We start from the raw sequence: 11,433 nt of genomic DNA on the forward strand, positions 1-11,433 counted from the left end.
TTATAGAATAATATTAGATTCAGATGCTCCAGTTTCAGAGACTATTTTGTACACTATTTGTGGAAGGTGTTAATAATATTTTAATTCCCAAATAGCATGAACCGATATGTGAAATTGAATTCTGTACAACCGATCAAACTTTGCTCTTCCAATATTTCTCTCTGCTCATATGTCTTTGGCTTCCAGACCGTCAAATCGCTGATATACTCTGGAAAGGTGAAGCAGGTCTAACAGTATTAATCCTCAAGGTCTGAAAATCTCAGCAGATTGTTATGAAATGAATTTGCCGAAACGGTTTAAACTTTTCAAACTTCTGTGCAAAAACTCTACCCACAAGCTATAGGCCTGTGTATGAATCTATTTTTTTTATTTTTTATTATACGTGTTAGATTAATAATTGAGTGATGTGAAATGAGTCTCGAGGGCCAGGAAGGGGATAATTTGAACATACACACATAAAACAAAATATTACATAAACTATTTATTTCAAGCTGAAGCATTTTACTGCTATTTTACTCCTATTATCAAAGGTATTGTAAGAAAAATGAGAAATGATCTGTATTGTATATTTTTGAACTTATGGGAAATGTTTATCAGTTATCATAAACCAATATTTGGTTTCAAACTAGCTTAATGTAGGCTAGATATGCAACACTGTTACTGTACTTGCAACTGTGTAATTGTATGAATTGAGTATTTATTTCTAGAAAAAAAGAAGAAAAACAAAAGACAAACACACAAACAATATTTTTAGAAGTACTGACAATTTATATATATTGATATATACATATATATATATATATATAACATCACAATAATCCACAAGTAATCCACACCACTCCAGTCCATCAGTTAACTTCTTGTGAAATAAAAAGATGCATGTTTGTAATAAGCAAATCCGTTATTAAGGCATTTTAACTTTAAACCATTGTTTCTGCACAAAATCTCCACAGTTCATAATCCATAATAACACTTCCTCCGATAGAAATGTCAATCCCCTGTTGTGCTCTTACATCAAAATACACTGATATTTTTTTATGTTTAAAACTGTTTTGGACTCTTTTTGCTGGTAATTGGTGCTTCATCTGTGCATATTTCTCTCCTGATTCAGACGTGATGACTTTTTCACTGCAGCAAGCAATATTATGGATAGAAGAAGCGATGGTTTGAAGTTAAAAAATATTAATTTGTTTCTTACAAACATGCAGCTTTTCATTTCACAAGACGTTAACTGATGGACTGGAGTGGTGTGGATAACTTGTGGAATACTGTGATGTTTTTATCAGCTGTTTTGACTCTCATTCTGACGGCACCCATTCACTGCAGAGGAACCATTGGTGAGCAAGTGATGGAATGCTACATTTCTCCAAATCTGTTCTGATGAAGAAACAAACTCATCTATATCTTGTATAGCTTGAGGGTGAGTAAATATTCAGCAGATTTCCATTTTTGTGTGAACTATTCCTTTAACAGTAAGATCTCAGCAGATTGTTATGAAATGAATTTGCCGAAACGGCTTTAAACTTTTCAAACTTCTGTGCAAAAACTCTACCCACAAGCTATAGGCCTGTGTATGAATCTATTTTTTTTATTTTTTATCAGGGAATGAAAGATGACCCTGCAGGCCTTAAGGAGGCAATGTACCTTTGATGAGGCCATTAACTTTTCTCTTTCTCTCTTTCACTCTCCTCATCTCCATTGTGGCCTTTAACTTTAAAAGCCCGAGCTGTGACTGTCAGACACTCTTTCTTTCTGCTGAGCGGATCGAATAGGGTTGCTTAAGCGAGCTAGCCGACAGCTCTAAATGCAAAAAACCTCGCATCAAAGTAATCGAGCAATGGTGCTTCTGACAGGAACAAGAAAGGAAAGCAAATTCATCTGAGATGCAAAATATGTGATAAAAACATATTTATTATTAAAAATACAACCAAGATAACTGCATGTTAAAGGGGTCATATGATGCGATTTCAATTTTTCCTTTCTCTTTGGAGTGTCAGAAAGGCGGAGCATTGAGGAGAAACAATAATGTACAGTATGTGGAAAATAATGTGTTTTTTGAACCTTAAACCGCATAAACACATTCCATTACACCAAATACACAAAATAATGTTATTTTAAGCAACATCATATGACCCCTTTAAATTGAATGTCTGCTTCATAGTATAAGTTTTCAGAGCCGTGGCACAGAAGGAAGCATTTTGCTCTCAGCATTTTAGAAGCTCTGCTCACAAGGGACCCATGTTTGAATCTGGCCAAGGTCATGTCCTGAATATCCCATCTCTCTTCATCAAATTTTACATGGTTTCTTGCTGGTCCAAGCTGTTATTTCTGGTCATTGACTGATCTAACTTGGCCTGGATCAGTTGGTCAACTCAATGGCAATTACAAATGTCTAGAGATGTGGATCTCAAACATTTTGATTCCAGGGGTCTCTTTTGTCCAAAACAATATTTGAAGGCCCTCCTATGTAAGCTGATATGTACCCCATGTTGTATGTATGCATGTATGTATGAATGAATGAATGAATGAATGAATGCTACTTTAACGACACTCTACAACAGTCTGTTAGTGTTTATTTTTTTATTTTATATTATTATTAATTAATTAAAGGAAATTAATCTGTGAATTTAGCATAAAATGTCCTGGCAGAAACCTACCAGCAGCTTTTCCTAGAAAAAAATAATTGCAAATTCCAGATTGACCAAATATTGGCCCATTAACTGGACTAGCCAATATATTGGTTATATATATATATATATATATATATATATATATATATATTTGTGTCTAGAGATATCAGTGTGGCATACCGTTTTCTTCAAGGTGGTTGCAGCTGTTAGACCACATTCAACCAACAACTTACCAGCTATCATGTTCGAAAACCTGCTTGATCACCCGAGGCTGGTTTGAGCTGGTACTGATATACTACGTAATTGACTCTGGCACTCAACTCTTCTTGTGCAGGTTTAATCAGACTCCAGGAGTTAATTATGGCTCCATCCAGGTATAACATCAGGCTGAAGATCCGACAGCTCCCTCTGGACACCACGGACACCAGACCTCTGCTCAAAGAGATGAAAAGGAGCAGAGAGTTTCGCATTATCTTCGACTGCAGCCACATAATGGCTGCCCAGATCCTCAAACAAGTGAGTTCATACTCTGTGAAAGCGATGCACACTCATATCATAACATCACTATCCAGTGATGTTCTCTCAGAACTCAAGCCTGTTTGAAGTTTTAGTTCAGATCTAGAGAAGCTGTATTAGATTTGGATCTGACTTTTTAAATGAAATATGCTATATCTTTTGCTGGAGGCAGAATGGAGATGAAGCTACACATACATGTGAACATGTACAGTGGCCCCCAAAAGTGTGGATCTGGATGAACTATATAACTACTTTAAATGTGTCAGTGTTATCGAGAAAAAAAAAAGTATATTAAACTAAGTCATTTCTTTAATGAAACCCTGATGAAGGCCTGTGTGCACTGTGTTTTTAATATGTAGCCATCTAATAAAGGCTTTATAATGTTAAAATCTATGTGAGATTGGTTGCTGACTTATGTGACAAAAAAAGCTGCTCAAAATGAAGACTACGATAAAAGTATTTAGTCACTTTGTGGTTGTTAGTACTGCTGTAGCTCTAGCATCATTTGTTTGAAGATGTCATTTGCTTGGAAAGTTGATAGTTGAAGTCTATGGCAGCACATATAATCATATGGTAACATGTTGCGAATACTTCAGTGTACTTCAGGTTTGACTCAAATGCTTAGTGTATGCTGCCGAAAGCATGATCTTTCATAGTATATTAAGTGTATGATTATAAGTATAATTGATATAAAGTCGTTTTTGTGAGATAAAAAGTCAAAATTATGAGATACTACATCATGAGATAAAAAAAATGAAACTATGAGATACTAAGTCACAATTATGAAATAAAAAGTCGAAATTATGAGATGCTAACTCAAAATGAGATGAGTTGAAACTTATAAGGTACTAAGTCATAATTATGACAACAAGTTGAAATTATGGCAAGTTAAAAATATGAAATACTAAGTTAAATGTATGGAATACAAAGTCATAATTATGATATAAAAAAGTAAGAATTATGAAATAAGAAGTGAAAAAATGTGAGATAAAGGCATAATTAAGACATGCTGTTATTTTTTGTTATAAATTATCATAATGACTTTATCTCATAATTTCAACTTTGTCCACATAATTGACTCATAATTTTAACTTTTTGTTTTATGTCATAATTTCAACTTCTTTGTTAGAATTATTTAGTGTGTCACAATTATGATTTATCAAAGCATTTTATTATGTTGTGCAAATGTACTTACAAAATCGGGCTGCAAACACATACTGATGATAAAATTTATGTCACACGCACTGTACGCATACCCTAGAGTGTGAAAAACCAAAAAATATATATATTTTAGCCGTTAGAGGACTGCCTTTAAAGTAAACTGTGACAAATTTGAAGTCTTTGCCTCTAACTGTGCCACCTGCAGGTCATTAAATAGTTCATGGTCATCGATGTTGCTTATAGTATATTATAATTAATCCATTACGTGTGATTAAATTTTTTGGAGCCATTATACAAACACAATTTCTTATATTTTATCAGGCGGAGGGTGAACCAACTCCAGGGTAAGGCTAAAAGCAGCCAAATCGATTAACTACATAGTACAAACATCATAAACCTGTCTTTTTAGGCAAGAACCAGACATGGGTGTCATGTAGGCTAATAAAATGTTTAATGGGACTGGATTTGTATTTAATGTGATTACAATTTAATTAAAACATTAGAAATTGATAATTATATCATACGATAAAAGTATTTAGTCACTTTGTGGTTGTTAGTACTGCTGTAGCTCTAGCATCATTTGTTTGAAGATGTCATTTGCTTGGAAAGTTGATAGTTGAAGTCTATGGCAGCACATATAATCATATGGTAACATGTTGCGAATACTTCAGTGTACTTCAGGTTTGACTCAAATGCTTAGTGTATGCTGCCGAAAGCATGATCTTTCATAGTATATTAAGTGTATGATTATAAGTATAATTGATATAATTAAGTCGTTTTTGTGAGATAAAAAGTCAAAATTATGAGATACTACATCATGAGATAAAAAAATTGAGACTATGAGATACTAAGTCACAATTATGAAATAAAAAGTCGAAATTATGAGATGCTAACTCAAAATGAGATGAGTTGAAACTTATAAGGTACTAAGTCATAATTATGACAACAAGTTGAAATTATGGCAAGTTAAAAATATGAAATACTAAGTTAAATGTATGGAATACAAAGTCATAATTATGATATAAAAAAGTAAGAATTATGAAATAAGAAGTGAAAAAATGTGAGATAAAGGCATAATTAAGACATGCTGTTATTTTTTGTTATAAATTATCATAATGACTTTATCTCATAATTTCAACTTTGTCCACATAATTGACTCATAATTTTAACTTTTTGTTTTATGTCATAATTTCAACTTCTTTGTTAGAATTATTTAGTGTGTCACAATTATGATTTATCAAAGCATTTTATTATGTTGTGCAAATGTACTTACAAAATCGGGCTGCAAACACATACTGATGATAAAATTTATGTCACACGCACTGTACGCATACCCTAGAGTGTGAAAAACCAAAAAATATATATATTTTAGCCGTTAATAAGTATAAATGATATAAAGTCGTTTTTGTGAGATAAAAAGTCAAAATTATGAGATACTACATCATGAGATAAAAAAAATGAAACTATGAGATACTAAGTCACAATTATGAAATAAAAAGTCGAAATTATGAGATGCTAACTCAAAATGAGATGAGTTGAAACTTATAAGGTACTAAGTCATAATTATGACAACAAGTTGAAATTATGGCAAGTTAAAAATATGAAATACTAAGTTAAATGTATGGAATACAAAGTCATAATTATGATATAAAAAAGTAAGAATTATGAAATAAGAAGTGAAAAAATGTGAGATAAAGGCATAATTAAGACATGCTGTTATTTTTTGTTATAAATTATCATAATGACTTTATCTCATAATTTCAACTTTGTCCACATAATTGACTCATAATTTTAACTTTTTGTTTTATGTCATAATTTCAACTTCTTTGTTAGAATTATTTAGTGTGTCACAATTATGATTTATCAAAGCATTTTATTATGTTGTGCAAATGTACTTACAAAATCGGGCTGCAAACACATACTGATGATAAAATTTATGTCACACGCACTGTACGCATACCCTAGAGTGTGAAAAACCAAAAAAAAAAAAAATTTTAGCCTTTAGAGGACTGCCTTTAAAGTAAACTGTGACAAATTTGAAGTCTTTGCCTCTAACTGTGCCACCTGCAGGTCATTAAATAGTTCATGGTCATCGATGTTGCTTATAGTATATTATAATTAATCCATTACGTGTGATTAAATTTTTTGGAGCCATTATACAAACACAATTTCTTATATTTTATCAGGCGGAGGGTGAACCAACTCCAGGGTAAGGCTAAAAGCAGCCAAATCGATTAACTACATAGTACAAACATCATAAACCTGTCTTTTTAGGCAAGAACCAGACATGGGTGTCATGTAGGCTAATAAAATGTTTAATGGGACTGGATTTGTATTTAATGTGATTACAATTTAATTAAAACATTAGAAATTGATAATTATATCATGTTTCCTTCCCACGGTTATTCAAACGGCAAATAAATCATGTACAGAAATGACATCACTAACTTTGATCTATCGCACTCTCAAAAAAACAAAACTATCGTTATAATCACTGAAGCTGTCTACACTGCGAAATTAATCCCTTACTTACATTGTACGTACATCTGCGCTTTGTTGTTTATGATGAGAGAATTGAGATGGTCCCCCTGATCCATAAACCCACCCTTCTCCACCCCTAAACCTACCAATCTCCAACCCCTAGATGTGGATCCAACCACGCCTCCTGGATCTTGTGTTCTGCAGTGAGGGGCTACTGGGATAATTCGCGGAATTCAGTCATTGAACATGCGCGCATTCAACAAAACTGATGAGTTTCAGCGATGTCTCATCTGAACGCCTCTGATTAGCCATTGCATTCCTAAGCTCAACAGAATCGTGTATGATTGGTTATAATGCGCAACACTGTAAAAACGCCTAAAATGAAATAAGGTGCAACATGAGCAAATCTTAATTTAATGCGCAGTCGACACTTTCTATTAATTTACACTTTGTTAGCAACAGACGCAATAGATTTAATTTGATTGTGCAGGGGCATTTTTGTCCAATTTAGTGTCATTTTTGCCCCAAGACCCCGTGGCCAGGAGAAGGCTAAGCCTTCCCCAGCCTTACACACGCTCCACCTATGCCTGAGATATAAATACATAAAGCACACTTGTCATTTAAGAAACTTAGCAATGTAGAAATCACTCTTTTTTTTATCCAGTGCTGTAGATGTGAAGGGAAGATTTAGGTGGTGTGTTCACAAACTTGTCCTTGCAACAAAACGAAAGCTCATCTGATATCATCACAACTGCTATGGAGAATGTTTACCTCGGTTCAAATGGAGACTGAATGTACTTTTCTATTTATATCGAAGACAAAAAACATTGTCCATGCAGCTACTGCGTTAAACCTTGTATGTTTTTCAAAGGACCTCCAGTACTTTGCTCTTCATTTCATTCAGCGTTGACGCCGCTGCGTATATCTTCCAGGTTTAACTGTAGGCTGTATTATTTCACATTTAAACTTATGAAAAAGTTGTGTCATTCTCTGTGGCCCGAGTCCTCTTAATAAGCGTGCATGTGCATGTGCATGAGGGACTGGGAGATATAGAAAGTACAGGCACAGACATAGAAGGGGCTATTACTGCAACCCATTGTAAGAAATGAAACAGTTTCTGACTTTTCCACAAACTTGAGTGATTACGGTCTAGAAGAGGGAAAGACGTCAGCATAACCTTGAGTTTTCCTCACGGCAGATGGCATAATTAAAGCAGACATACTGTATGAGCACCAAGGGAAAAGTGAGCATTTGAATGAACATTGAAGGAAATGTATTGGGAGTAGCCATGACCAATTTATAAAGCAATCATTATGTTTGAGTACAGGAATAGGGGGCCCTATGATTTACACAATGCAGAAAATGTGAACAGAATCATGGAATCCAGACATGAAATTGGAACCAAATAACACTGAATGCCATGGAATTTGGCCATATTTGGATAAATAAATCAAGCAGGGTTGTAAACTACAAAAAATAAATAAATAAATAAATAAAAATAAATTAATAAATAATAATAAAATAAAATAAAATAAAAGACAGCCGCATGATATTACAATTTAATTAAACCATTATAATGGGATCTAGAAAAAAACAAAAAAAACATTATAATGTAATCCAATGTATATATATATATATATATATATCATAGGGCCCTACAGGAATAGTAAATTAATTCTCATCCTCATGTTGTTACAAACCTTTTTGTCGAACATCCCCATTCTCTTTTGTTGTTTGCAAAAGACATTGATATCTTATCTTTTGCATTCAGCAGAAGAACAAAAGTCATATTTGGAGCAGCATGAGGGTGACAGGATGTTCTTTTTTTTGGGGGGGTGAACTATCCCATTCAGGGCCCTTATCGTGATTAGAAGCTAGCTGCACTAGCTGTTGTGCTATATGATACAATAAAATCAGAGAGAGACGTTGATAGATCAACAGAGCTGAATAGTTCCTCATAGTTACGCTATTTTGATTCAATCTCATTTGTTGTTCATTGTTTGTGTTGGATGCCACAATGATTGCAAATTACTCTGACATGACATAGTGACCTTATTCTTTCTACCCCCCTCCCCTTCCTCTTCCTCTTCCTCCAGGCCCAGATGATGGGGATGATGACAGAGTACTATCACTACATCTTCACCACTCTGGTAATGCACCGCAGTACTAACAGCAAACTGAATGTCATTTGTTCTTGTGCTGCTCCCACTTTATTTTTTGATGAATGGCTTTTAATTGCAGATGAGCTTTGGATCCAGTCTGCAATATCAATTTCACTTGACAAAACAGCCTTAATGGAGTTTCCGCCACCCCAGTGTAAACATTAGCCCTTCCCTCAAGCTCAAATCAACAAAACGTCTTTGAAAAGCATTTACAAAGGCAATAAAGTGATTGACTTGTGTTCCACCTCTGGATTTTGAAGCTCAGAAGTCTAAATTGCAAATCACTGTTTTTGGAGATTTCCTCACTGTTGCAAACACTATTTCTCTTGAACAAATGTTGGTGTTGTTTCTAAATCAAGTGAGATGCTTCACTGTCTACTACAAAGGCCTCATATAAGACATATTCAGTATGCTTATTCTAGCATTATTTATAGTATTCATATTTTGAATAAGCTTTCATTTTTGTATTTTCAATTTAAATTTTAGTTAAAGTTTTGTTGTTGTTTAATATTTCTATGTATCTTCAATTTTTTTTTAAATTTATTTAATTTTATTATTTAAACTTGAACTTCACTTGGTTTTTGGAACAGAGTTTGAGTGGCCTTTTAATACACCTTATGTGTCAAGCATCTGAGTTATGAGTGAGGTTTACTGATCCTTGCTAAAGGCTTGATTACTACCCAACACACTGAAAACTAATCAGCTGTGTGTTTTTCATTAGATTATTAATTTTTTTAGCGCATGTAAATTGATATATGATATTTTCACACATTTATCGTTCATCATGATAAATCGACCATAGCAGTCACCCCGAGGAGAAACTCAAGTTGGATTTCAAGACAATGCAAACGAATATACTCCATACTGTTGAACTGAGCGCACAATCTGATATATGAGTATATTCTCATATTGTCTGGTATTTGTGCGTAAAATGTGGTTCTAGAATGTGCATGTATATACGATTGTGCAGAAACTAAACGTACAGCAAACATCTATATGTGGATTTTTTTTTTATTTTTTTTTTCTAAAGCTGTGGATTTGTCAAAAAATGAAGGCAGTTTAGGTAAAACTAGTAGCAGAAAATTGTTTGCAATTTGTTTGTTTTGATAACAATTTGCATATTAATTAAGTGTTTGACAACAGTGCTGTAGCAGAAATTGCCATGTAAATGTAAATTTGGTCAGTCCAAAACACCTCCTGCGTTAGGATTTGCACGCTCTCTAAACAGACTGGGATTTTCCAGTAGGTGGCGGCAAGTGTTATTATGCGTGACTCATGAATTGTTAATTCAACGGATTCATTCAAATATGCAGATTAATTCAGGAGCGAAACACTTATGCCATGTTGCAGTGCAATGCTGTGTCTTTGTTTGGAACTATTTTCAATGGCGGAGCAAAACTTGACAAACTGGCAAAATTGTTTCTGAATCTCTGGCGTAAGAAAGTAGTTCCACAATCCACACATGAAGGATTACATTTTATACATTGACTTGTATAACCGCAATATCACTCTACAGCAATGAAACTCTCTTTGCCAGTGTGATGTTAGGTCTGGATTTGAACCCAAGAATCTTCTGTAGGTAAAAAAAAAAAAAAGCACTTTCCTATGTAAATAAAAATAAATTGTATTGTTATTTTATAATTTCTGACAATTTTATTAATTCTGAGATGTACCTAGTGAAGCATGAAAAGTCATCAGTGATGTGTTTGAGATAACAGCTCATAACTGTCCACAGAACAGGCTATCATAATTCCTGCGTTCTCACCTCTAAAAGGGTCTTAAAGGCCTAATTCATCTATAAAGGCACAGTAGTAATTTTTGTGTACTTATTCTCAGATTTTTGTGAAAAACTAGCAGTAGTAAGTTCATTTTTATTACTACAACAGTATCTTAATCAGACGTGATGCGCAATCCAATATTCCAGCAACCAGCAATTATTTAGTCCACACTGAAAGCAAAAATGCTGCCTGTTGCAAAAATGTATTCTTTGTTTGCATACTCTTATGCCCTCGCAACACACTGAACAGCTGAAGAGCATAAAAGTCTCAAGTTATAGTTCAAAACCTTATTTTTTACTAACCTTCTTGAGGGATTTCCCTTGTATTATCAGATATTTCTCAAATTCCACAATCAATATCACCTCATCTGTCTTTGATGTGTAATATACAACATCCATCGTATAGTAAACGATTGTTGTTCGCCCACACCCATTCTGCAGCTCCCCAACCAATGGATTTTTGGTGTTGGCGAACAACGATGTTGTCACGATACGCTGCTGGAAGGAACGATGGGGACGTGGATAACATAAACGGTATTTAATAAGAGAATCACAGGGGTAAATCCACAACAGGAACAGTGGTAAACACACGTAATCCAACAAGTAGACCCGACAAGCACAGACTGGGGCTAAATACACAGGATAACGAGACACACCTGACATAAATGAACAATATATATATATATATATATATATATATATTACA

At 34.0% G+C, this 11,433-nt stretch overlaps 1 protein-coding gene across 1 annotated transcript in view; it reads left to right on the top strand.

Annotated features, from left to right (window-relative positions):
• The first annotated feature begins 1,612 nt into the window (after positions 1-1,612).
• Positions 1,613-11,433, top strand: part of LOC107732732 (glutamate receptor ionotropic, kainate 3-like) — a 77,821-nt gene continuing 68,000 nt past the window's right edge. Inside the window, exons 1-3 of the mRNA XM_016544148.1 lie at positions 1,613-1,640; positions 2,965-3,146; positions 8,885-8,938. Coding sequence (XP_016399634.1) covers positions 1,613-1,640; positions 2,965-3,146; positions 8,885-8,938 — 264 coding nt within the window. The remainder of the gene's footprint in view (positions 1,641-2,964; positions 3,147-8,884; positions 8,939-11,433) is intronic.

The sequence above is a fragment of the Sinocyclocheilus rhinocerous genome, unplaced genomic scaffold, assembly GCF_001515625.1.
Source record: "Sinocyclocheilus rhinocerous isolate Xijiao unplaced genomic scaffold, SAMN03320098_v1.1 scaffold369, whole genome shotgun sequence".
NCBI classification, from domain to species: domain Eukaryota; kingdom Metazoa; phylum Chordata; class Actinopteri; order Cypriniformes; family Cyprinidae; genus Sinocyclocheilus; species Sinocyclocheilus rhinocerous.